The 27,772-nt window shown below is 39.8% G+C and overlaps 1 protein-coding gene across 2 annotated transcripts; it reads left to right on the top strand.

Moving 5' to 3' along the window:
- Positions 1–713: 713 nt before the first annotated feature.
- LOC130186495 (aryl hydrocarbon receptor-like) lies at positions 714–25,932 on the top strand. 2 transcript variants are annotated; one of them, XR_008830292.1, is made up of 12 exons: positions 714–1,153; positions 5,382–5,560; positions 16,110–16,222; positions 16,306–16,395; positions 16,487–16,607; positions 17,633–17,772; positions 18,651–18,856; positions 19,040–19,149; positions 19,246–19,387; positions 20,581–22,126; positions 23,037–23,238; positions 23,388–25,932. XR_008830292.1 is itself a non-coding variant. In XM_056403665.1 (11 exons), the coding sequence occupies exons 1-11, from the start codon at positions 1,095–1,097 to the stop codon at positions 23,130–23,132; spliced, it is 2,802 nt and encodes a 933-aa protein (XP_056259640.1). In that variant the 5' UTR covers positions 714–1,094; the 3' UTR covers positions 23,133–25,932. The 2 variants fall into 2 exon arrangements, 1 of the variants encoding a protein (XP_056259640.1); XM_056403665.1 differs by having other exon boundaries at positions 23,037–25,932.
- The last annotated feature ends 1,840 nt before the right edge of the window (positions 25,933–27,772 follow it).

The raw sequence follows: 27,772 nt of genomic DNA, 5'->3' as shown, positions 1-27,772 counted from the left end.
CATTTAATTGTCTCTAATATGCAAAGTAATACCACTAGCATTACAGCTGTGAAATAAAAAAGTAGGCACAATATTTCTGAAATGTAGAGTACAAGTGCTAAAGAGCGGGAATGGAACTAATAACCTCTGTACTGGGTAGAATATCTCAAAAAACATATTAATGGAATAAATGTACAAGCCATTTTTCTTTACTTTAGGTGCCTTAAGTACATAATTTTGCTTATTTTTTTCATTTTTATTTTACATTTTATTTTTTTACAGTGTGGTATTACTATAGTAAGTATGTATATAGAGGGTTTGAACGGTATGAATGAATGCTTCCTCCACCACTGTCTGTTGTTTATTCATCCCAACCTGCGATAACTGTCGCCTCCACTAGGTGGCGGTAAAGTGTTTGCATAACATCTTAACATTTTTCAGGTAGACAGGTAAAACATGGGAAACAGTGAGTGAGCTGCTGCCACTTCATGTCAACATTTTTACAGCTGGACAAGAAAAGGAAACGATGCGTCGAGCCTCTTGTCTCTGAATTATAACCGACAGCAGACTCACATGTGCAGTGTGTGTGTGTGTGTGTGTGTGTGTGTGTGTGTGTGTGTGTGTGTGTGTGTGTGTGTGTGTGTGTGTTTTACAGCGGAGGACAAGGAAGATAAACAAAGGCAAAGGTTTACACCAATAATAAACCCTGAGACAGAGGTGCCCTCATGTTACAATGCACTGGATTGGCTGAGGCGGGAGAAGAAGCAGGCCGAGGACTGGTTTGTGGTGTGAGAGCTGCACGACTTCCCCTTGGAAAGTTTACCACTTTTTTAAATGACTCTTTGACCGACAGAGAGGCTGCAAAATGCTGCTTCACCTCACACATTTGGATTATTCCTCGCCTGGGTTTGGAGTGAACTGGCTTCACAGTTAAAGAACCTGGAAATCCTGCAGCAGCGACACAAGACAACAACAAGAAGAAGAAAACTCTGGGCGTGTCTTATCCGGAGGTTTTACAAATATAAAACTTTTAAATGCTGGTTTGAACTTTTTCGTTTAGTCTGTCTGAAGTGAAAGGACAGAAAGAGAAAGTTGGCTGAAACCTCAGCGCCACCATGCAGGGGAACGGTGGAGTGTACGCGGTGAAGAGGAGGAGGAAGCCCGTTCAGAAAAAGTAAGATTTAATGTTTTAAATGTTTTTTTTATTATTATTATTTCTCTGCAGGCAAAGAAATAATCAGTTGTACTGATGTAGCCCAACAGGCCTGAGCTGCGAGGGCGGGGTTATTGCTTGTCTCTGTCACTCAATCAATCATCACAGTATTAATCATCGTGTAATTATAATAATTATTAGAGATATTACCAAACCGTTCACACGCACCAACAACAAGAGTCAAGTAGGCTGCTGCCGCCGCTGCTGTTGTTTTTTTTAAGCTTAACTTGTGTGATGTGTGATTTCCGCACAGGGGACAGGTAGGTAGTTTACCTGCAGCGACGCAAAGGTAGTGACGTCAGGAGTAGATGAGGTGAGTCGGGCAGGTGATGGTGGCTGTGGAAAGAAAGTTAAGAACATTTACTCAAGTACTGCTCATCAGTACAGTTTTCACTTGTACTTGTACTGCACTTATTTCCATTTAAGAAATATATTATGAGGTATTATTGTAGATTAAGCTTCTCTGCAATATATAAAATAATTAAAATCACCACATGCAACATTGAAGTGATGTATACTTAAGGCATCCAATAATTATTACCAAGTAATATACATTATTATGAAATGGGCCCTTCTGGTACTTCAAGTTGTACTTTTACTTTGGATGCGTAACTTTTACTTGTAACAGAGTATTTCTGCACTGTGGCGTTGCTACGGTTACTTAATTTAAAGATCTGAGTCCATCTTCCACTACTGATGGAGTCTGTAGAGTTTATTATTATGACTGTGTAAGGTAACAGGCAACAAAAACAACCAGCGGTGGAGGAAGTAAGTCAGAATATACTGTACCTTTTACTTCACTACATTTATTTGACACCTTTTGTGAGGTAGTTATAGACTTAGACAGAAAAATAGCACAAAAAAAAGCTGTTTTCAGCCTCTCAAATATGAAGATTTGCTGCTTTTCTCAGATTAATATATTAAACTGAACATCTTTTGGAGTGTTGGTCGTCATCTTGGACTTTAATTAACAAAATTAATAAAAATAAAAAATAAAAATGACATTATCCAAATAATTCAAATGATCCATCCAAGAGTTTTTGCATTTTAAACAAATTTCCTGCAAATTTAACAGCCTGCAGCTTTTTCACTTGCACTTTTCCGTGACTGAACACCTGTCGATTTAAGGCTGGACTGTGCAGAGGAAGTCGGAACCGTGCAACAGTGTCTCCTTGTACAGGGATTATTGGGAATGTTATCTGAAGACACACATTCCTGGGAACTGTGCTGGGATTTTGAACCCTATTACAAAAGCAAAATTTTGCAGATTGCTCAGAAATCTCAGCCACTGCTCTGAAAGCACTTCAACAAGCTGCTTTACTCTTTGACCGATAAACTCTGATAAAGTCTTCCTCTTCATGTCTTACACCACACGTCATCTTGACATTGTATGAAAGAGCAGTTTGCCACGTTACCATCACGGACACATAATCTGCACATGTAACCTGACTCAGATGAGACTGGCAGTTCTGGCTCCAGAGCCAAGTCAAACTTTTTTGTTCACCACAGTGAGGGCGCTCATCAATGGCCGAAGGTTTGACTCTGCTCCAAAGGCTGTGACAAAGGCTTCCCAGCATGCCTTTCTACATGTCTGTTTTATCTAAAATCATTACAGACTATTTGTCGGATGATTTTTATGGGATAATTTCAAAAACTTGGATTGGTCAGACAACACAACATGGGTTCGAGGGAGATGATCCAAAAGTAGATTCACCACAGTGACTTGTAGGTTCTATGTCCAGTTCTGAAGAATTGAAAGATACTGATCACATAATCAATTAATTGCTTTTACCTAAAAGTTTCCCAAGGTGGCATCTTCACATGTGTGACCAACAGTCCAAGGATCTTCACGGTTATACGCATTTAGCTTTAAAAAACGAAAAAAAATTATTACTAGATTTTTAAAACAGTTGCATTAATTGTCTGTTGATCTACTTATCGATTCATCAGCTAATCATTTCAATTTACTTTCATGGAAGACGAAGAAAAACAAAAAAACTTTAGAAACTCAAACCAGTGAACTTTTGTCTAAAACTAATGAAACTGATTAATCAATTATCAAAATATTGGCAGATTAATGCAGCACTGTCAAAAGCTGCTTACTCCTATCATTTGTTATGGATACACTGACTTGATTATCTTACTCCCCTCAGGGCATTTTGCTGTTACAGTTTCCCAAATACAGTCTTTGGCTGTGTTTGTTACATCCAGAGACGACTTCTACATTTTAGAAATGAAACTAGGGAATTTGTGGGTCAAGTGTTGTGATCCCACGACAGGAGAGTAATTCTCATGTTTTACTCTGTTTCCTCTTGTCCTCCTCTCCGGTCGTGTTTCATCTCCTTCATTCCTGCCTGCTTTGTTCCCTCCTCTTCCCTCCATCTCTTGTCTCAGATCTGTCTGTTCTGTCAGGCAGGGCTGGCACACATGCCCCGACACGTTGGAGAGGAATTACTGTTGTGGTAATTTGTAGTAGTGGAAGATCAACAGACGCACGCTGTCTGAAGAATTATGATGTAACTAACTGTATTTAGGCTGATTTGTGTGTTCAACTCCAAATATCTTCATTTTTTTTTTTGGTTCAGACTGAAACATCTCAACAACCACTGGATGGTTTGCCATGAAATTACACACAGACGTTCATGCCCCCCAGAGGATGAATCCATATATCTTTGGTGATCCCCTGACTTTTCCTTTAGTTACACAGTGAGGATGACATCTGTGGTTGTGAGTGAAATACCACAACAACTGTTGAATGGATTGCCATGACACATGGTGAACACAGTCATGCAAAATGTACTTAAAGTAACAAAAGTAGTTGAGTTTAAGTAGTGTACTTGAGTAAATGTTCTTAGCTTCTTTCCACCAAGTGCTAATAATCAAATATTATTGATTAATCTGCTGATTATTTTCTGTGTTAATCATTTGGAATAAAGTATTATAAACGAAAGGAGACGTCTATCATGTGAAAAGTAAAGTAAAATATCACATTTTTACATGTGAAAACCTGGAACCAGCTGTTGCTAGAAAAAATCACTAGAACAATTAAATGAAAGAGGGGAATAGTGAAACTAAGTGACCAGGGCCCAAACATAGAGAGGCCCCTAAAAGTTTGTTTTTATCTGCAACTTTTACATTTGACATTATTAGTATTATTAATGAACAGGATCGTGTGGAGTAGGATGGACAGAAATAGACTCCAGAGGCATCGTTTGATTTGAAATTTGCAACACTAAAATCAAGCTGGATGTTTTATTGTATATTGTACGTATTGTGCATTATGATACTGTTTTAATGTTCAATGTCTCTTAAGCAATGACTTAAAATATGATGTGTTTACTGTTGTGTTTTGATGGGTTTTACTATTGTATACAACCATTACTGATGCCAATAAACCCTCAGCAACATCTGAATAGTTTTACAAGTTTTTAATAAATAACAACTGAGTTATAAGTTAGCATTACTTTCTGTATTAAGACCAGTCAGCCAGTTGGATAGTTATAGTTATAGTAGGTTCTAATCCTGTGATTCCAATTTTAATACTATTTTATTATGCTACTTGCGGTGCAACAGACCAGCACTTGTTAGTAAGTAGCTGATTTTAATTCTGCAAATTTGACATATGAAATCTTAATCTGGTGACTAAAATGATTTTCCCCCTTTATCTTAAGCCCAAGTTAAGACCTAAAGAATTGCGATATAAATATAATGTTGTAAAATGTTAGTTAAACACTGTGTCAATGGATATGTTGAAAAGGGGAAGGGGCCCCCGCTGAGGCTGCATACTGTATGTGCGGAGCCCAGATTTTTGTGCCACGCCGCTGGCTCTTCCAGTCTTGTAATAATAAAAGTATGTACCACACTCTCAGCCTGTGCTGCATCTTAAAACCAGGAAGTTGAATCTTGGTTTGATGTGGTTTCTTGGGGACATCGTGTCTTAGAAATTCAATGCTGGAATTTTTCTGTTTTAATGAACAGTAACAGTCAGTATGTCGGTATGACACACGAGTCTCCTACATCCCCCGCATGTGCTTCATGAGCTTGTTACAGGATGTGAAAAATGCACCTCGAACCCAAAACACCCACTTAAACCCTAGATGGAAATTCCACTGTGTTCTGCAGGATGTCAAGCAGGGCGAGCGTGTTTTAGCAGGCTGAACGTGTCCTTCCGTCTCGTGTCTTGTTTTAGTCTGAAGCCTCCGCCGGTGAAGACCAATCCGTCCAAACGCCACCGGGACCGTCTGAATATAGAGCTGGACCGTCTGACCAGCCTGCTGCCTTTCTCTGAGGAGGTCAGAGGTCGCCTGGACAAGCTGTCGGTGCTCCGGCTCAGTGTGGGATACCTCAAGGTTCAGAGTTACTTCCACGGTCAGTGACCCATACACACACACACACACACACACACACACACACACGTATATGTGGTAACTCAAGTGTGCAAACATGCTGCTCCAGACATTTCTGTGGCTGAGCTCCGGGTGTCAGAGCGGGAACTTGACACTGTGAATAATGAATAGTGTCCCTGCTGGGAGGGAAACAGGAGAGTGAGCCACGGGGCAGATGGAGTCTGAAGGCAGAGCGACATGAGACAGGCAGACTGGAACAGTAGGTCCTTATTCTGACGCTGATCAAACACACACTCAGTTATAGGTGGAGCTCGGCCGCCTCTGTGCAGGTAAAGTTGTTTGCTAAAAGTCTGGGCATCCCTGAGAAAACGACATGTTCTGTTGACTTTTCAAGTGGAAAAAAACGACAACCTCTGAAGCAAACTTTCTCCAAATGTAAATCCACACACTCCATATTGATCGATATAATTATCAATATATATGCTTAAAGGTCCTATATTTTACTTTTTTCCAGTGTTTGAGTGTTGATCCATAAGAGAAACCATCTCAATGTAGTTTTACCTCTCCTCTCTCAGGAGCTCTAGTAACAACAGGTTGGTGAGCCAATCAGAAGAGAGGAGGCTCTGAGCCTCTCTTCTGATTGGATGACTGTTTTCTGAACAGATTTGCTCTTAAGTAAAACGTATGAACGATTTAAGAGCAAATTTTCTCTTTGTACTTCGAATTTATTTTGAATTTTCTCACTCAGCTGACCTGCGGCTGCGGTGTAATACAGTGCACGCTGTAGGTGCACTTGTGCATAGGAATACGTTAGTTCAGAGGTTAGAAGAAGAGAAAAATGACAGGAGGATAAATTCTTCTAACCTTCATGATCTCAACCATCTTTCTGCAAACATGTCATTTATCAAACATGAAAGCTGCAGGAGTCGTTTAGAAACTCAGTAGAATTGGGATCTGCAGCACAAACAGCTGTTGCTCCAACATTTTTTTTCCACCTAAAAATGCCACTGCAGGTCGTCCCATCTCTACCATCCATCCCATATGATGTGATGAACATGGCATACGCCCAAACTGAGATAACCCATCAATATGACATCACTCAGGTTATTTCGTCAGACTTCACAAAGATACGTTGTCCCTCAAGCCAACACAAAACGCCTCCACTGGGTGTTGACTAACATAAACCAACATATCGGCTCGATTTTAACAAAGTGACAGGAAACCGGTGCCGTCCTGGTCTGGCTGCAGATTTTATGCCAGACTCCTGGAAGCTTTTCCTGCCTCTGTGGCTCTGCTATCGGCCGGCTGATCACTGCTGTTGATGGAGAAGAAGGGGGCTGCAGAGGGAGGAGGGAGAGAAGCTCTGAAGCACAGTGGCACGACATGAGGGCTCCTGACGAGGCTGAGCAGATAGGACTGTTTGTGAATGGAAACATTTGAACAACGAACGCACATTTACCGACTGTTTATTTTACACATCAGCTAAAGGCTGACCAGAGATCGTCCAAAAAAAATACAGTTACGTTTAAGAAATTTAAAAAGAGAGAGTGAGTTGATCTATAACATGTGAGAAGGATGACTCTGTGATAAAGAAGTACTAGAGAAAATGAAGACGTCAAGCTGGTTGAGGGCCAATCAGATGAAGACTGTATCTACACCTGCTGTCGTACATCGCACTGTGAACACGTTATCTGTTCTCGACTTTGATGTTCGTCCAGAGCAACACTGACGTTGTCTTATTTAATGTTACGTAACTCGACCTTTCACCCATGAAACAAGCAGAGAGTCTTCATATGATGTTCCTGAATTTTTCAAGTCCATCTATACACATATCTAGCAGTTATTAAATTATGATGACATAGGTTGGAAGTATTGTGGCCAGGCCCAAGGGCTGAAGTAGGGCCTTACTTTAAATTTATTTTGTATGTTTAAAAATCAAAACCAGACTAGAGGGTTGTCAGTTCATTTCAACCACACTCACTGTCAAAACACACTTCACAGCAAACTACAAGCAAACAATTAAAAATGAAGGGGATGACTGTAATCAAAACAAGCAGATAAAATGTCATATAAAGCATGTGAGTCAAATCAATACACGCAGCACTGTGATGAAATAGAATAGATAGAAAACAATAGAAAAAAAAGTAGAAATGCTTTGAAATTGTTAATGATGATCAGTAATTAATGATTTAATTCAGTTTACAATGACATAAAACAGAAAAGAAACAAATACATACAGTTGAGATGCTTGAACCTGAGAATGAATGACTTTGACTTTTATTTAATTTTCTAGCGATCGATTAATCAATTCATCTTTGCAGCTCTGTTTTTGTTTTTAATTTTTATTGATAGTTAATTAAACATATATTTGTTCTAATCTAATAATTTTAAATCAATAGTCGTCCTCATCTTTATTTTGTATTTTGACGAAAGAAAAATCGGTTTCTATTCCAAATATTTTCATTATGTATTTATTGATCTCTTAGCCAATAAAAAAAAAAATATTAAAGAATAAGCCCAGAAAATATGAAACCTTTTTTTAACTACAGTGGTTCCAGGATTTATTTTGTACTTCAGAACCCCTTTGTAAAAATTTCCATTTTGGAATCACAAACTATTTCCAACAGAACTCTCTCCAACACTGGAGCTTTAGTTTTAATTTCAGTCAATTAAAAAACAGAAACTGTAAAAACTTGTTCAGACTGTCCCAGTTTCTTCTGGTAATTGTCCATGAGTGCAAACTAATGGATCCTGGTGACAGATTTACTGAAGGACCTGGAAGACTGTTGTAATCATTACATTAGTGGTCATTTGAGTTTGTTATTAGCTTGATTACGCTCCAGTTTCCATTATTTCTTATCCACCTGCTGGAAGTCACAGACCTCTTTTCCTTCCTTTGGGCTTTGAAATAAAGAGGCGATACTAAATGTTCTTGACCCAGATTTAGTTGTGCGAGGCAAAAGCTATTGTGTGTGTGTGTGTTTCCTTGTGAGCTGGTGATCCATAAAGAGTGTGTCCGCCCTACTTCAGTGTATTTCTACAATGTAAGACAGCATAACCGAGCGTTCAGACTGTTAAGATGGATTTATTTCCTGATTGTGGTAGACATAATAATGTAATGATTCCATAACTAAGGGGTGGAAGCAAAAATGCCTCTACAACCCAACAGACTAAAGCACATTATGCCTGTAATGAATACTACTTCTGTTAAACTTATAAAGTTTGATTTCTAACTCGAATTTAACAACATTATTCCCTCTCTTTTATCTCCGTTTTTGGTCTCCACCACTTCCTGATTGAAATTTTTAGCTCTTTAGCTGCTAAATGCTCCACTATGTTCACCAGCTGGTGTCAAACTGTGTCTGTCTACTGTTTGGCACTGAGCATGAAGTGGACAGTGGCTTTCCAAAGCTTTTATTCTGAAAATGACATGTAGAGGAAGGAGCAAAGAGATGAAGAAAAATGGATTGACTGGACCGAATTTCAACCTATTAAGTGAGTAAAAACAACAAATATAACCATCAACCATTCCGCTAGAGGAAAAGTCAGGGAATAATCAAAGTGAGTAGGATCTATACTCTGGAAACCATGAACATCTGTACAGAATTTCATGGAAATCCATCCAGTGGTTGTTGAGATATTTTGGACCAAAATGGAGGCCCGACTGACCACCATCCCTAGTCTTGCTAAAAAAGCTGTTTTTACAGGATGAAAGTGTCGCACTTTTCATTGTTTTTAGAGAAAAGGCCTCTCTGTGAATCTCTCCTACTTCTTCCCACAGCAGCTTCCTCTGATTGTGGAGGATGTTTGTTCAGGGCTGAATAATGGAACTGATGTTTCAGCCGTACACAACAAAGCCTTAAAAATAACCCAAGACTTTGATACAGTCTTCACACAATCATTGATGTCTTTTTTTTAAATTAATAATTGAAGTGTGTTTGGATGCTTTGAATATGATTTTACATGAAGAAGAAGGAACGAAACCAGGGAGGGGCTGTTGTACGATGTTCCTTGTTTTGGTTCAAGTGTGTAAAATGAAAACAAATCTCTCGTTTGACTCTGAAACGCCCCCCAGTTTACAGTCAGACATTATGTGTCACCTGGAGATATCAATAAACAAAGGAATATCAAACAGTTCTCAATGTAGGTTTGTAATCAGAAGTGTAAAATGTACTTAAAATTGGAAATAGGCATTTAAAAGAAACATTAGTTCTTATTCAGACAAATTATATTTCAGGTTTCTTTCTCTCTCAAGGTCTCTGCAAAAACTGCACAGATGAAGTTCATCCTCTGAGGGGCATGAATGAATGATTATTTTGGTAATCTAACCCTTAGATGTGGATAATCCAAACGTACAAGGTGGAATTTTTATTTGATTTGGCTTGATAACATTAGGAATCACCCCCTTGGCACATGGATCTATTAAGAGAACCGGACACCTTTTAATAAATAGAACACACAGGCATCATACAGATATTTTTAGATTCAGTGCGTGACTTACATAACTCTTAGAGGACACCGTTATCGCTGGTGTCCATCACAAATTAACTTCCATAAATCCACTTAGTAATCATAGAAAAACGACCTTTCTTGTAACTTCAGAACTTGCCTGAGAATCATCACGTTTCATCCAGTGATAGTTGTCCATACAAGCATGGGTTCAAAGCACACAGGAATTGCTAACGGCTAATTTGGCATAGCTTTAATGATGCCCATTTGCCAAATCGTGAACAACTCTAGCCTAAAAAGAGAAATCGTTATGAGCTAATCTCAGCAGCTGCTGCCTGTAGCTCTAATCAATCTTCTAATTTAATTTTCAGCATAAAGTGAAGAAGTGCAATTCCCCAAACTCTTCCTTTAACCGTAACTGCAACCAAGGATGTCTATTCTTATTTCTTCTGTGCACCTGAGTGTGTAGATTGTTTTTGTCTGGCTGTGTGTGTGTGTGTGTGTGTGTGTGTGTGTGTGTGTGTGTGTGTGCGTGCGTGCGTGCGTGCGTGCGTGCGTGCGTGCGTGCGTGCGTGCGTGTGAATGAGTAATGCTCTGTTTTTGGAGTAGAGGTTGACATCATCCCTGCAGACGCTCCTGCATGAGGGCCTGTGTTGTCACAGAGACTTAAGCACAAACAGGAAAACAAAGCCCATTGTCTGCAGTGATGGAAAGTAACTTACATTTACTCAAGTACTGCGTCACTTAAGTACAATTTTGAGGTACTTTTACTTGAGTATTTCAAAACTTTGTAAAGCTGCTCCTACACAACAAAAAAGGGAAATATTGTACTTTTACTTCTTACTTTTCAGATTCAAATTATTGATACAAAATCAACAAATAAGTTATGATGTGTTATAATAGAAAAAACTACCCAGCAGTATATCATTTGTGGTGCAATATGAACCTTATTTTAAGTAAGCTTTTATTCAAGTTTGAAGAAATCTGGTTTGTTAACAGAAGTGTGTGCTTATATCTGTTATATGCATTACATCTTTAGCTGCACAGTTAAGAGCTGGTATTTAGGAGTAAAACTGACTGTCTGAGCTGTGGAAAGTGAGTTTTCGTTTCCAACAAAATCCTGAAATATTCCAGTGTTCAGTTGAGCATCAAGTGGAACTCCTATTTAATTTTGATGTGTTGAAGTTTGGATGATTTCACTCGTATTTATTTATAATTTCTCTGCTTAATATATGTTCTTGTCAGTGATTTGTGAATTCAGTGATGATCTTTAAGTTGATGGTGTCCTAAGCCCATGCAGACTGGGCATAGTTGTATACCTGACACAAAAATAAAAATGTAATTAATTAAATCATATAAAGTAGCTGAAATTAGCCCTGCGTTTACCAACTGGAACATTAGAGTGATGTTCACATGAGTGGATCAATAATTATAATGCACTTATATAATATACTGTATATTATTCCAAAATGGGCCATTTTGCATAATTTGGACTTTTACACTTGGTACTTAAGTAAATTTATGAATGCAGGACTTTAGCTTTTTTTCACTGTGGTGATCGGAGTACTTCCTCCACCACTGACTTCATGTGTGCACACACAAACTGAAGCAGTGTCAACAAACTCTTCAGGACAGATCATGACTCGTCTGTTGTTTCCTGCTCTGAATGAGTCCCAGGTGATGCTGCTGCATCACCAGGTGTGGGGGTTACCATGGTGAACCTTTGTCACCAAGGCAACAGAGTCTGAACTGCTCAGGATGTCTGACACCACGAGGGGCAGGTTTGTCTCGTTTTGCAGGCAAGCTGATTGTTCACGTCTGCTTCCTGTGTTTGTCGATAACGAGGGGTGAGCGAGGTCGCGGCGAGGTCATTGCCGTCGTTAACTCGGCCTCCAGCTGCATTTTCCAGCAAGATAAATCTGTGTCTGCTCTGCTGAGTCATAAACAGAGCAGAGATACTGTGGCCTGGATACAGCAGATCGCCTTTTGCTTCATTTGGACGCATTTTAATAGTATTTCAAGAAGCTGAAAATCAAAGCTGATACACATAAAGGAATTAAAAGGCAATTTCTCTTAACCTTATATTTTAGGTGATGAGTTTCAGTTTTGATTTTGTACTTTTACTCAAGTAGTGTAGTTAACATATGACAGCTGCAGTTCTTATGAAGATCTTATAAAATATGATGCTTTGTTAAAGATTAAAGTACCTAACAGTATATATAAGTAGAGCTGAAACATTAGGTCGATTGATTAATTAGTTGATTGACAGAAAATTAACTGGTAATGTCATTTAATTCCAGCTTTTTTGCTGCTTTTTCCTTGTAATGACTTAAAGGAGCTATTTGTAAGTTTTGCTATTGCTTCATAGCTAACATTAGCATTAGCAGCTGTTTATTCACCAGTCTAGAAGAAAAAATAGCAAGTTCATTATCAAACTTCATTCCTTAGCTCACCAAGAGCTGTCTCTGGCTGTGGAAAGCAACAATAATGTTAACTTTAATCTTTTCATCTACTGAAGTTAGCACGCTAGCTAGCTAGTCACTTTCCAATAGTGACTCACTGTAGCCTCCAATCTGCCCTTTAGATTTACTGCTGCTTGGAGGATGTATTTTAACCTCTTGTATTATAAAGAAAGTGGTCTCCACTGGCAGATAAAACTTACAAATAGCCCTTTTAATTAAGTATCTTTTCCCTTAATAACTTATTTAACAGTATCTAACATTTTCAATGCAGAACTTGTACTTGTAATGGAGTACTTTAACATTGTTGTATTAGCACTTCTACTCTTGTAAGGATCTGAAAACTTCCTCCTCCACTGTGAGTGTTAAATCAGAAAATGCTTCTTTTTGACCCTGCAGAGAGACAGTTAAGATGTCAGCTCAACAAATGTGTGTGTGTGTGTGTGTGTGTGTGTGTATGTATATACATATGTATATATGTATATTTATGTGCGGTTTAGTGTACTCTGAGTATATTTGCACTGTAACTACCCTTCGGGGCCCCTCACTGAGACCACACACCTCGGAGCTAACAACAGATGGTTGATGCCACGTCGGTGCTGACAGAAGACACTTACACTGAACATCCATCTCAACAGGGCAGACTTCAAAACTTAAGTAGTTTCAAATAAGAAAAAAACATCCTTCTTATCTCCGGAGCAATCTAGAAATTAGTGTCAACATGAAGATTGTTTTAGTATTTTTTTTTTTTTGGCCAAAAGAAAACTATGTCTTTCATTGTCATTTATGTAAAACAACAGTTACTCTTAATCTATAAATTGATAGAAAAATAATCAGCTACTATTCACATTACTGGCTTATTGTTTAAGTAACTATATGAGAATAAACTGAACATCTTTAAAATCTGGACTGTTGCTCGTTTGGAGACGTCATCTTAGACTCTTCTGACATGTTATAGACCGAATGATTCATTAATTAATCAAGAAAATAGTTGAAATAATTGGTAGTTGGAGCCCTCTGAAGATGGTGAACATGGTGAATATTATACCTGCTAAACATCAGCATGGTAACATTGTCACTGTGAGACTCTTAGAGCACGTAGAGCAATAGTGTGGGCTCATGGGACTTTACCGACAGCCGAATTATCAGCAGAGGTCTCATCCTCTCCATAACAAACGGACCAGGGGATTAAAACCAGTAGAAACACTGAATAATGCAGTTTCACTTTAAAAATCTGGGATTCACAGATGCTGTCCAGTCAACACAGGACGTCTCCAGCGGCTTTGAGCTGAGCTGTCTTAACATTTACTCAGCTTTTTTCTCTCATAACTTGAGATCCAGACGTCCGATGACTAAAATCCATCATCTGGTTAAAATGTATGGTTGAAAGCTACCGAGGTGTAAAAAGTTTATGTGGTTTGAAAGAAAATGGGATAATGTAAGAACACAACTCAAAAAATATATATAACATAGGGTTGTCATTTATAGTCAGGTGGAAAAGTTGCACATTATAACTTTAACCTGTATGGTGACCATGAAATAATATGTTGGTCAGCTGGTTCTGTCTCAGTCGTATCCAGATGTTTGCTGTGATGCAGTTTTGTTGTTTGCAGAACTTAAAATAGAGCAAAGAAGAAGAGATTTAGCTGTTTATGTGTTGTTCACTGTGGAGGTGGAGGTCATTTACCAAACAGACAAGTCGACCTTTCAGTAAAACTGTCCGATCTGTTTATGTTGCACATCGTGTCCGGTTTGTCGGTGTCACATTGAGCTTAGTGCTCGGCGACATGCTGATGTGTTTACGCCAATCCGTGCACATCCCCTGAGTTGGCTACAGTTCATGCAATAATAACAAACTCTGGATTCTTTCAGTCAGTCGTCTTAGTTTGTAGAAAACTGCTCTTGACTGAGACGTCAGGGCAAATTCCTGGGTTTGTGGGGTGGAGACGAGAGGCAGATCCAGTGGGTTTGTTTTAAAAAGGGGGAGGGAGGGAGGGAGGCAGGAGGGGGGTGGGGTGGGGGGGTGAGGGATGTTTGTTGGCGTGCCACAGAGTCATTACTGTAGGGAAAGGAAAGGAGGTATTGCTTAGCTGACTGAATGCCAGCGATCACAGATTAGATTACACCAGATTTTGCTCAAGCTTAAAAAAAATCACTTCTTTTTAACACAAAGGGAAAATTCTGCTCCGTCCAGTTCAATCAAAATAAAACTGAGATTTTCTGCACAGCTCCAGTTTTCAGCGTCCCTGCAGATACAGCATTTCGTGCTCCATTTGCATCTGATTCTGAATCTGAATATGTTTCTACATTCACACTGTGCAGATGTTTGTGCATAAAAAGCACATGCTCTCATGTTCTGTGTGTGATTTCCTGCTCATGGAGGTAAAAGCCGCCTGCATTTGGCCTGCAGGACGTCAGTCACACTGATTCGTCTGTTCCACAAATAAACCAGTGAAACATTAGCAGGGATGCAGCAAGGACACATGCATGTGTCGGATACCCAACAGCGCTTTTGTTCACTTTGAATAGAATCGTTTCTTTTTTCCCAGAGCCATAGCATGCAATGACAAGTTTTTTAAAATTACAGTCAATTTAAAGTAAATTTTGGAGGGTTAAGAAGACAAACCAAAGAGAAGGTGACACTTTTTAGGTTGAAGATTAGTTTAGCTCCCATGTGTCCAGTAGTCACTCTGTTTTTGGTCTCCACCAGCTCCTGAGGGAAATATCTGTCTCTTAAGCTGCTAAATGCTCCACTATGTTCATCAGCTGCTCTCTCACTGCTATTTCATGCTGAGCAGGTCGTGGACAGTGGCTTTTTAGAGCTGTTTCTCTGAAAACAGCTGCCTGCTGCAGCCAAAAATGACACTATGAGATTGAACCAAAACTGTAAAGTTGCTGTAAAACCAAAGCAATTAGCTGAATGAGCCTCAAAATCCACAGACCATGAAAAAAAAAAAGCTAGATTTCATGTAAATATCAGCTGGTTTTACAAGTTCCCGAATGAAAGCCACATGACTTGAGAGCTGAATTCAGATTTCGATAATATCTGAACCACAGTGAAAAAAAATGGCTGTAAATTAAAAGGTTGGTTCACAAATACAAACAAAAAATCTTCAGGGATAGTTTTGATTTAATTCACTCGTGGCGAATAGAGGTGAATGGAATTCAGTTTGAGGCTGTGAGTCTGTTTCACATTTTCATTTGGTACTGTTTAATAAAAACTAGAATAAATACTTGTAAAGCTAAGTGGAAAAAAACAAGGACTGCAGCTAACCACAGCTTTGATTATTGATTAATCCACTGTTTTCTTTTTGTTGATTCATTAATGCAGAATGAGTGAAATCGTCAGTTTCTCACAGCTCAAGTTGACTCATTCCTAAGTCTTATTTTGTCAGATCCCTGTTGGTAAATCAATTAAGAAAAAAGTTGCCGATTGATTTTGAAATCAGTATTCTCTGGACTGATTGATTCATTGACTAATCGTTTCATATCTAAAGAAAACATGTTAATAATTTTGGTGAACTGACCTTTAAACTTTGTTCCCTCCATCGCTGAGACTCTGGACATTGAAAATTTGTCTGTGCAAAAACTCAGTGTTGTGTGAACAAGTTATTTTTTGACTGAATTGTTTGTTGTTGTTGTTGTTGTTGTTGTTTACTGCAGCGGCGCTCCAAAAAAATGCGAGGTCAGCTCCTGTTGTCTCTGCAAACAGCAGAAATGGACAGACCGTGTCCCTGGATGGAGTCAGTTTCTCAGAGGGAGAACTTCTGCTGCAGGTGCGGTAACAGAACACACGGTAGACATTGTGTGCAGCTGTGTTTGTAGGAGTCATGTGCATGTGTGCCCGTTGTTTCTGCAGGCTCTGCACGGGTTTGTGTTGGTCGTGACGACCGACGGCACGATCTTCTACACGTCCCCGACCATCCAGGACTTCCTGGGCTTCCATCAGGTGAAACTCTGACTCTGAACGTGGTGTAAATACATTTCTGCGCACTGTGTTTGAATTTTTTTTTTTAATGAACTCCTCCCTCTGCCGCCAGTCGGACGTCGTCCACCAGAGCCTGTTTGATCTCGTTCACATGGACGACAGAGAGATGTTCAAATGTCAGCTCCACTTCGCGCTCAACCCCAGTGAGACCGACACACACGTCAGAGCAAAGGGTAAAGACTTTACTCATCAGTGGTTCAAATCTTAAAACTGATCAATCTCTATTGCAATCACTCCTTTCTGGCTGCATATGTCCACTAGAATTTTTTGTTTGTTTCCTTGTTTCATCTGAATCATTTTCAAAGACCAGATAAAATGAATCAGTAATTCACAGAATAAAAAAACACAAGATGCACATTAATCTACAAAACCAGTAAAATGGTGGCATCCTGAAAACCATCTAGATTGATAGTCACAGCAGAGGGCACTGCCTCCTTAAACTGCCTCTGCTCTTATCAATTGATAACATCAAAAAACATTCATGCAATGATGCAAAATATTCCCCTCTCCCAGTTTGTCAGTTGAGAGGATTTGCTTTGTCTTATGTGACAGTAAACTGAATATCTCTGGGTTTTGAAATGAGTTTGAATTTGATAACATGAACTTAAAGACGATTCACGGACGACATCACATCAAGCCCAGTCCTTGCTTCTCTTCGTTGGCTTCCTGTCCATTTCAGATTTGATTTTAAGATTTCACTGATCACTTTTAAAGCTCCAACTTTGAACAACCTGCCACAGGAGGTGACACAGAATCAGTGACTTCACTTCTTAAAACCTGTTTTGATTGGACTTGCTTTTATGTGATGTCATCTTTTTATTTTATCTTTTATTGTTTTTAATTGTTTTTTTTTTACTGTCTCTACTCTCCCCAATTGTTTTTGTTTATACAGACGCATATTGTACTTTATGTCTTTTCTCTCTAACTTTACCCCATTTCTGTCCTGCTTTATTTTGGCCTTACTGAGCAGCTCTCTGTTGTTATAACTCTGTTTTTAAAGGTGTTACATAAATGAAGTTATCGTTATTATTATTATTATAAATCAGAGAGATTAATTAAACTAAATTAACTAAAAACCGCTTGTTAGTTGTGATCTTGTACTTGTATCAGAGTGTCATTGGTGATGAAGGTAGAAGGACAGACATGGGGAGACACAGCACAGACACGTTCCAGTTTAAAATGAAATGTCTCTCTGCAGATGGGCAGTCCGGCAGTAAATCTCTGGGCAGCTCTCAGAGCCTCTTGCCTCAGTACATCCCTCCAGAGAACTCCTCTTTCCTGGAAAGAAGCTTCTGCTGTCGCCTTCGCTGCCTCCTGGACAACGCCTCTGGATTCCTGGTAACGTCATCCGTGCATCCGTTGAACAAGAGTCTACAGCGTTTTGTAGCAGCTCTGAGAGACTGGCACAGTATTTATTACTTTTAGTAATGGTAATATAACAAAAAATATAAGTGAGTGAGAGGAGAAGTGGAGCAAAGATGTTTTTTTTGTTTTTTTAATCTACAGTTTTGACATTTTATTTCATCAGAAAATAATTTCTTTTGGCTGAACGCATAGTTTGAATCTCCCTCCCTCTGAAAGGTGCACATGGTTTCATTCACTCCTGCAGCAAGGTGGACAAAACTTCAGTAATCATGTCATTTAAAAAAACAAATTAAAGTCAGTTGAAACAGTGATTTGCAGCAGTTTACACTGAGCAACAATAAAATCAAACAGTCTATTTTTATTTATTGTTTGTGTTCACTTGTCTATTCACTTATTTGTACCGGTGTGATGATGGATGTATTAAAAGGGGAAGGTGCCCACATATGTACTGGACCCATATTAAAACAGGCAGCCTGTATTTAGCCTGAGAGACAAAAGCCAGGATAAAAACAAACAGAGGCGAAGGACACACGGCACCACGCTGATGCTGTTTACCTTATTGTTGCGCAGTAATAACTGAGGATGACTCACATGAATGTATCAACATGTTTATCAACTCGGATCTCCTCTCGCCTGGATTTTGGCAGAGAAGTCAAATAGTTGCCATCTCCTGTGGAAATCACTCCCTGGCTCAAAACCACAAACGTCAGGCTCATTGAGAAGCAAAATCACGAGGATAGTTCCTCTGGGAACCATGAACGTAACATCGCTATCACGGATAAGACTCCCATTGATATGTATTTGATATGTTTATAACAACATGCATTAATGTAAAAGTGTCTCCTCTCCAGGCTCTGAACTTCAATGGGCGTCTGAAGTACCTGCATTTACAAGGAAATGCCGGGGCTGATGGGACCTTGGCTCCTCCTCCTCAGCTTGCTCTGTTCGCCATCGCCACGCCTGTGCAGACTCCTTCGGTTATGGAGATCCGCACCAAGACCCTCATCTTCCAAACCAAACACAGAATGGACTTTGCTCCTTTGGGCATAGACACCAGGTAGGACTTTTTTTTGAGATGAAGAGACTAATATTAAAGGCAACTTCCAACATGTTGATTTCATTATTTATAACCAACAAGTGTCAAATGCCTCCTATTCAAAAAGTGAAATTATCCCAATGTAGTCCAGCTTTTCTACCTGTAACAGTCTGTCCATTGTGTCCTTTGTGTATTTCTTTTCAGAGGGAAGCTGGTTTTGGGTTATACAGAGGTGGAGCTGGTCACAACAGGGTCTGGTTATCAGTTCATCCACGCTGCTGACATGATGTACTGCGCCGACAACCACCTCAGGAGTGAGTTATTCTATAAGGGCTCTATTTTCTGTATTTTTTTGTTGTCAACGTTACATTATTGTCGGTCTTACTTGTATCCATCTGCTCTGTCCTCAGTGATTAAAACCGGAGACAGCGGCTTCACCATCTTCAGGCTGCTGACTAAAACAGGACACTGGTTGTGGGTACAGGCCACGGCCAGGATAGTCTTCAAGGGAGGGAGACCGGACTTCATCATCGCTCGTCAGAAAGCCCTCACGTAAGCATCGCTGTCTAACCTTCACATTTTAGTCCTGGTTGTTTTGCCAACACCTGGGATTACTGTGGCAACAGCAAATTCACTTCAACTGCAAACACTGCTCTGTCAGAAAATGACGAGCAAATGTTGTAAATGTTTACGGTGCAACCAAACAAACTCGTCTGCAACAACAAAAATATTTTCCTTTGAGTACAACATAATAAAAGTCAACCCATATTTTGCCAGTTGAACGCTTTAAATATGAAGCAGTGGCAGAAGGAAATCTTGGGTTAGCATTAGCAGTAGCTTTGATGCAGCTATAGAACTGTAAACACACAGTAACCGGATTATAATTTCCTGTGAATTCCTGAAGCGAAGGAAGGTCATTTGAATCCTTCACAGGAATGACGGACTCTACCACTAACAAAATAAAAACTTGTTGATTTAAGAGTGACCAGATAAATATTGTTATGTACATATAAGTAGTGCAGCAGATATGGGACATCTAGCTGAAGCTAATTTGTACAACCTATCCCTGCTCAAATAAATAACTTGAATAAATAAAAAACAGAATCAGCATAAAGTCAGATAAAACTGACTGTGTACATGTATATGCATATGTCTGTGTGCATGTACGTGACTAGTAAGAGTAATATTTAGTCCATAAAGAGTTTGGACAGTGGTGTATTTTGTGCAGTCTCTCCAAAGCTAAAAACACAACAGCTAAAGTGTAAGAAAAAAATTTAACAGTGTGTTTTGTATTAGTTTTTGGGGTGAAGAAGAAGACATAGTCATGACTGGCACATCCACTGTGTAGTAGTATTTCCCCCCTAGCGCTAAAGCCTTCCTGGATGCTACCTGAGTTTAAGCTAACGTTAGCCGCTCTGTCCTGCTCTTGGGGATGTTTACACTGGATCAACTGGTTTTTTGTAGCTTTGGCTTTAGTCTTTTAGCACAATATGTAGCCATCATTTAAGATACATTTTAAAACAAGACAGCTGGAAACATTAAGAAGTCAGGCAGACATAGTGTTTTCAATCAATGCAAGGGCCTAAAGTTAGCTTAATTAGCTAATCAGTTAAATCAGATCAAATCAGGCTCTTGCTGAACAGTCTTGTCTTTAATATGCTGAAATGTTTCTTACAAGACTTTCAGACACTCTTTATTATTATTTTTGTAATCTAATATTAACCTTTGCTGCTGTTTTTCAACAGAAATGAAGAAGGAGAGGAACATTTGCTGCAGAGAAGACAGCAACTCCCCTTCAACCTCGCCACCGGCGAAGGTGTCCTGTACGACGTCTCTCTGGATGTCTTCTCCTCTCCTGGTCCTCCTGTCCCCGGCGCTGAGCCCACAAAAGAGAAACCTCTGGACCCCGCCTCGCTCCTGGGATCCCTTCGCCGGCAGGACCACTCTGTTTACACCCAGCCAGAGAAGCCCAGTCCCAAGCTCCCAATCTTCTCCCAAACAGAGGACACTGTTTGTGAACAGCCCCAGCCGACCTTGGAACAAGCCTTCCTGGACAGCCACGCTCTGCTCAGTGTGCCGGGTCAGATCCAGACTTTACAGAAGGGCTCTATCACAGCGGATCTCACATCAGAAGCCATGATTGAGTCTCTGGAGCAGATTTTGGGAGCTATAGGGAATGGAGTGATAGAGGGTCTTGAGGTGGAGGAGATGGAGCTGAGGGACTGGGAAAACACCCTGGTCAGGATGAATAAAGAGAGGGAAGACACGACGAGGGAACTGAATTGCACCCTGGCTAATGATGTGTTCTCGTATGTGGAGGAGGCTCTGAGGAGAGAGACCAGTGGTTTTGTGGTTCAGGGCTCAGATCAGACTGGGTGTTGTGTTTCTGGGATGATTCAAGGTGAGCATCCTGGGTTTTCGAATAGTGAGCCACAGTGGCAGCCGATGAAATCAAACCGGAGTGGATTTGGAGAACAGGCTCAGTTGGGAAATATTCTTGGTGATGTTGGTAATTCGACCGGACTGAAAGGTGCCGCTGAAGTTGTTTCTCACAGGACGACGAGCACCCTAACACCCACGCAGTGTCGCAACACTCACCAGGGCAGCAGCAATCACCACTGTGGCAATGGAGTTTCAACACAATCCTGCGTGACACATCAGTCTTGGCTTCCATCGACACACAACGCCGACAATATTCAGAGCAGCCATCAATCTGGCTTGGAGGTGATGGACCAGAGTGTGCAATATTCTCTAAACCACGCTGGTTCACAGCAGACTTGCGTGGGGCCACTGCCTCGGGGCCCTTCAGTGTGGCAACAGCAACAACTACAACAACAGCAGCAGCTGCCGCAAAGTTTTCACCATCACACACTTTCACATTCCTCACACACGCCAGGCAGCGTGAACTCGACAGCTCAGTCGTTCCACCCGCAAACACAGAGATTACCTGGCAGCTGCATTTATGAAAACAGAGAAGGTCACATACCGAACGCTGCTCTTGTTCCTGCCAGACGGAATAGGCCTCTCCTGGGGCCCACATGCTCCAGAGGGCCTGCACATGTTGCAGGGGCCACCACAAATGCCCCACCCTTTACCCTGTCCCATCCAGGCATCAGCCAGACGATGATGTCCAGCCCCAGCACTCACATGGCTGCCTGCCCAGGGGTGGGCAGCGTCAGTTTGGGTCATCTGAGAGGAAACGATATCGGCGTGGGAACATTTCAACCAGAGTATCCTGCTGAAAACTCGTCGTTACAGTCTTCATTCTTCTGTTGGAACGGTGACGCTCAGGTGAGATAAGATTGCTTTTAGAAACAATCGGGTTTTCAGTCATTTATTTTGAGGGAAGAAAAAGGGGGAAAGAAAAACAATTCAAAATGTATTCATTAACTAAGGTCTGGCTCAGATTTCAGGATTACTGGTATGAGTATTTCCCGGCTATTTGTCCAGATGGTTATGATTCCTCTTGGAAAACACATTATTAAGCCCCCGGGCAGTTCTCGCCCTGTTTTGATGAGCTTCTCCTCCACCTCAGTATCCAGCAAACACACAGAGCTGTGAAGTGATACAAGTTACTTTGTGTCTGAAACATTAAAAGTGCTATATGTAAGTTTTCTCTGCTGACGAGCGGGTGGTGATGAGCTTCAGACATGTTGCATTTACAAGACAGGCCTCTGAGCAGCGCTACTTCTTCAGGGCAGATGGGACGCTACAGTGACTCGCTATCGGAAAGTGACGAGGCGGGCTTGCTGGTTAGCATGTTAACTTCAGTAGAAGAAAAGAAGTGATAGAAATAGAAGCAAAACAAGCGGGTTGGTTTCCACCTCTGGAGACAACTCTCGGTGAGTAAAGGAATAAAGTTTGATGCTGAACTCGCAACGTTTTCTCTAGAATGGTAAGTAAACAGCTGTTTATGCTAACGTTAGCTATGTAGCAATGCCAAAAACTTACATATAGCACCTTTAAGTCACCAAACGTCAAATTTTGTTGTGTTTGCTGTGAATGGTGGGGTGAAATCAAGCATTTTAAATCAGTTCATTGTGAGATTCTGCAACATTTCTATTACGCACAACGTCTTCAGACAGTCAATGAAAGAAAAATAAAGATAACAGTGTGCAGATTCATCTTTGACTACAGTGATGAACTGGCCTGAACCTCCCATGATCTGAAGGTTTTAATTTGTCACTTTTTTGTTTCACAGATTCCCAAAATTCCCCTGAATGGCGTCGTCGACTCGTTCGCCTTCCCGGCCCTTCCTACTGGGAGCATCAACCTTTCCCAAAACACGGGGCCATAGTAACCTCTGTGCTGCACTCTGACTGGACTGATAGATATGCATGAGTGTGAAGTCATCAGTGACTCCGAAAGCACCTCTGAGATTATTCCTACAGACAAAGCAAGAGGTGATTATTGTTTTACCAATGTTGTGTCTCACAGAGAAATATGGACCGTCTCATTTCAAACTAAAAAACCTCTCAGTTTTCTTTTTTTTTGACTCATCAAATATTTATCAAACAACTTTATTTAATAATTATCTTTTACATGTATTCAGTATGTGGCAAGTAACCGACAGCTGAAGTGTCCTGTCAGCGGAGAGGAAGCAGGAAACAACAGGGTTTAATACAAGAGGACCTTTCTGTAGAGAACAGAAGAAATCTGGACTACAGCCTTTTCTCTGTCACCTCAGTTTAACTCGTCCTACTGCACATCACAAACAATATCTTATATCTGCTTCTTGTGATTATCCATGTATATCCAGTTTTATATGCTGTATTTTTTTTTTTTAATGAGTGTGGTTCTTTGAGTGAAGTCATAACATCACGTCCGTCATTTCAGAATTTCTTTCATTTGTCCTTCTGAAGAAATGAATCATGTTCCTGGAGTTTGGCTTTCACAGTATAAATCTAATCAGCTCCACAACAACAGAAATGTTAAACAAAAACAGAAAACTAGAGCCAGTTACTTACATCAGCCCTGTCTCCTCGACATTACAGTCATATATCGCTAAATCGTTTTCCCAGTTATGTTGTACATTCTGTGCACCTGTGAAATAAGGCACAATAAAAAGAAAGTTTACTTATTATTTTAGTGACTTACAAAGTGCAGCACCGTGACCCCGACTCCTGGCTTCACATTTTGTGGTTCAGTCGACAAAAGCGCTTTGGTTAAGGTCTCAAAGTCACTGTGAGCTTTTTTGTTTTAAACAGAAAACGTGATCCAGTCGTTCAGGCATTACATTTATTTCAAAATGTACTTGCTTTTATATAAATGTAATTTCTAGGAGGCAGTGGTTGTATTACTGATGTATCTCAACTGACCACGACCCTTTCACTCCCTCGTGGACTCGCCTCTTCTGTCGAGCCGTGGCGTTTAACTCACAAACGTCCAGGGCTTATGGGAAATGGTGTTCCTTAAAGGCAGCTAAAAAGCATAAATACCGAATGGTATATATATATATATATATATTAGATCATTTTTCAAAAGTGATATGAAGCGAGCCACACGACTTAGTTATTGGTGTGAATGTGGTTTTCTCACTTCTGAACCTGGAAGTCCTGGTTTCGCTCTCTCTCTCTCTCTACATATATATATATATATATGTATATTTAAAAAAAAAGCAGACTTTAAATCAGGCCTTGGACCCTTTAGTATCATTCATTCCTTCTTCATGTTTGTTTTCATTAATGTTTGATCAAAGTAAAAGCAACTTCTTGTTATTTGTTGAGATCGTTTTGAATTTACTCAACACTCATGCAGCTTTGGTGGTGACTTTGTGACCATTTTAGAGTCACAGTTATAATCACATCTGCCAATTATCTGGCAGCTTTAAAGGAACTACAATTTAGTTTTGTATTGAATACACATGTGAGGCTTGAAACGCACATAATACAGTGTTAAAGTACTGTAAAAATCAATTTCACGTCCTTCACTACCCCTCACTGATGTGCCCTTGAGCAAGACACTTAAACATCAACAGTAACACTTTACTTTTACCACACATTTAGCATATATTAAAAGTATATAAACATTTAATAAATAGTTTATAACACACTGTAATGTAGTTGTATGCAGATATAAGGACATTTTTGAAGCTGCTATGAAAAATCAATATTGGAGCCAATAGAAAAATATTTTTCAACATATATATTCAGTTTTTTAAAATAATCGTGCAGATATAAGGACATTTTAAACATTAATTATTCACCTTTTTATCAACAACTATAACTCATCCAATGAAGCCTTTGTAACGGGTGTTTCTATATTTTATTGAGTGATGGATAATACAGTATGTCATAGCTGTAAACATCATATATATAATAATAACAATATAATGATTATATAAATATTTACAGTCGTGACATGATGAGTTTTGATGTTCATTCTCGACCTTGAAAAAGTTTAACAAAAAAAATTCTATTTAAAATTTCTAATTAAATACCTGTAATTAATGAATAGGAAAAATGTGAACATATTTTGTTGTTATAACGTATATAATTTTACATTAACAGTTACAGTCACATTACAGTAGGAATATTAATTGTCGACACACTAATAAACACTTAAAAATGTCCTTATATCTGCGTACAACTACATTATAGTGTCTTACAAACCATTTATTCATGGTTAATACACTGCTTACAGATAGTAAATTATATTTAAATGTAACAGTAAATTATTGGTCCTGTAAGCCTGTTAGATTTTGTACAATATGATGGATTCGTGGCACTTCAAGATAATGTTGGGACCAATAATAACATTATTTCTAATTGTTTCACCGGATGTTATATGGGAGAGACGGCAGCTCCAGCGCTCACTGTGAACAGACATAGATAATGCAACTGTAAAACCCTACTGTACACTGTCACATTAAATCACGCATCCATCTCAGATGTATCAAAGAGGAGCTTTGTTTGTTTTCTTTGTCTTGTCAAGTCACAAAGTAAAACATGCACATTAATCATTTGTAACTGTAGGAGATGACTGCCATGTTACTCTGCCTCTGTAACTGTAGCTGCTTTGTATTCCTTGTGTACAAAATATAACCAATGGGGACAAGTCTACTTTATTTTTGCTATTAAAGAGTTGTAACCCTCTCAGTCGGTCTGATGCATTACTCCCCATGCCACACGTGAAGCGTTGCCCCTGGAGGGGTTCGTGTGAGGACAGTGTGTGCTTGTTCTCAAAGTGGGTCATCTGCCGACCTCAGACGTGAAAAGGTATCAGGTTAAACCCATTAAGGGCCGGCTCCAGTGCCAACTTGCATTGTTATCTGCGGGCGTGATGGCACATTTAATGTTTTTGTTCCAGCCTTCCTGCTCCCACATCATCTATCCTCTGAGATATGTGTTCCCACAAGCCGTTATGTAACCGCCACCAGCCTCCCCTCCTCCGTCTGCCCTTACAAAGCATATTCCCCTCGGCCTCTTCGGTCTCTCCTCTGAGCTGGACTCTGTCTTTAATTGGACATAAAATCTTTACAAAAAAAAAAAAAAAAAAAGCAAGAAAAGGCTTTTAAAGTTCAAACAAGAGTCTACAGTCAGTGAGGCTGCGTTGACATCACATCATATCGTTTAAACAATGCTTTACGAGCAACTGTTCGTATCCGGTTCCACTTGGTAATAAACGCCTACAAATATGTAAAACAAACAACAAAAGTATTTCTCATGTGTGTCTACATGTGTGTGTGTTAGCAAACACTCCACAGGTTGGATTAACAGGTGTTTTTCCTGTTGTTCCTGCTCTGCACAGGCCCAGGGCCCCAGGGGGTCAGGGGGCCTTTAATGTCACATTAACATTAATTTAATATTAATATAAACGTTAACATGAATATCCATTTTGAGTCCAACAGTGTAATAGGAGGACAGTGAGTGGAAAACCCTCCAGAGATCGTAGCCTACAGCTGTTTTCACTGGCTGACCTCTTCTTTGTGGAGTGCAGCTTTAAGAAGAGCTACTTTTGTAAAACAGGTAGTTTTTTAGTTTGTGCCTTTTGAGTCATTACAAAATTAATGTAAAAGTTTAATATTTTGACGGGAAAAGTTATGAGAAATGAGGATTATGATAGAATGGAAGCGTCTTCGTGGTGGTTTGTATTGTTGTGTGTTACTGTGCAGGCGTTCTGCGTCTCTTCCTGCTCTTTTTGACTCATTTTAATAACATTTTGTGTTTCTTTGTGGTTGTTTTTGAATCTCTGAAGACATGTTGCGTCATTTGTGATCGTTCCATGTCTTCGTGGTAATTTTGCATATGCGGTTGTGTTTTCGTGTCTCTGTGATTATTTTGCATCTCTTTATGATTGTTTTGTGGCTTCTTTCGTGCATTTTGTGATTATTTTGCATCGCTTCATGGTGGTTCTGCATCTCCTTCTGATCATTTTGTGTCTCTTTTTGGTATTTTGCATGTGTGGCCATCTGACTCATTGGGCCCCTGAGCCTACGTCTGGTAAGTCTGTTCAGTTAAACATCCATGCTGCTCATCATTACTTTTGTGTCATTGTTATGAAAGTACTTTGCTTATACTGAACATAATGACTATTGATTACTTTCCAAATGGAAGCTGATTAATAATAGAGGGATTTTCCTTCCTCCTATTCTACTCTTGTCGGCTGCGACCATTGAATATACCCTTCCTTCTGGAAATAGGGGTTAATGCATCCTGTTTGAGTCCTCGGATAACCGCTTGTGTTGTGCTTAGAGGGTTTTTCCCTCAATAAAATCATCTTCTTTAAGTGAGCAATCACCTACTGCAATGCTAAACCATTATTATGCTTTTAGAAAATGTTCTTAAGGCCTGTATTTTAGCTGTTTTCTTAAACAGAGCATTTAAGTCCAGCTCTGAAATCCTATCTGTCCCCGAAGAAAAGGCTGACTGCTCTGTCTGAATGAGGGATTAAACACAAGGAAAAATAAAGTAACCCAATATCACAATCAACCGGACC

Source organism: Seriola aureovittata, chromosome 18 (genome assembly GCF_021018895.1).
Source record: "Seriola aureovittata isolate HTS-2021-v1 ecotype China chromosome 18, ASM2101889v1, whole genome shotgun sequence".
In the NCBI taxonomy this organism is placed as follows: Eukaryota; Metazoa; Chordata; class Actinopteri; order Carangiformes; family Carangidae; genus Seriola; species Seriola aureovittata.
This window is presented reverse-complemented; position numbering and strand designations above follow the sequence as displayed.

Coding starts and splice junctions, on each gene's coding strand:
- LOC130186495 (XM_056403665.1), top strand. CDS start 1,095: ATGCAGGGGAACGGTGGAGTGTACGCGGTGAAGAGGAGGAGGAAGCCC. Junction 5,561..16,109: donor GGTTCAGAGTTACTTCCACG/GTCAGTGACCCA, acceptor TGTTTACTGCAG/CGGCGCTCCAAAAAAATGCG. Junction 16,608..17,632: donor CACACACGTCAGAGCAAAGG/GTAAAGACTTTA, acceptor GTCTCTCTGCAG/ATGGGCAGTCCGGCAGTAAA.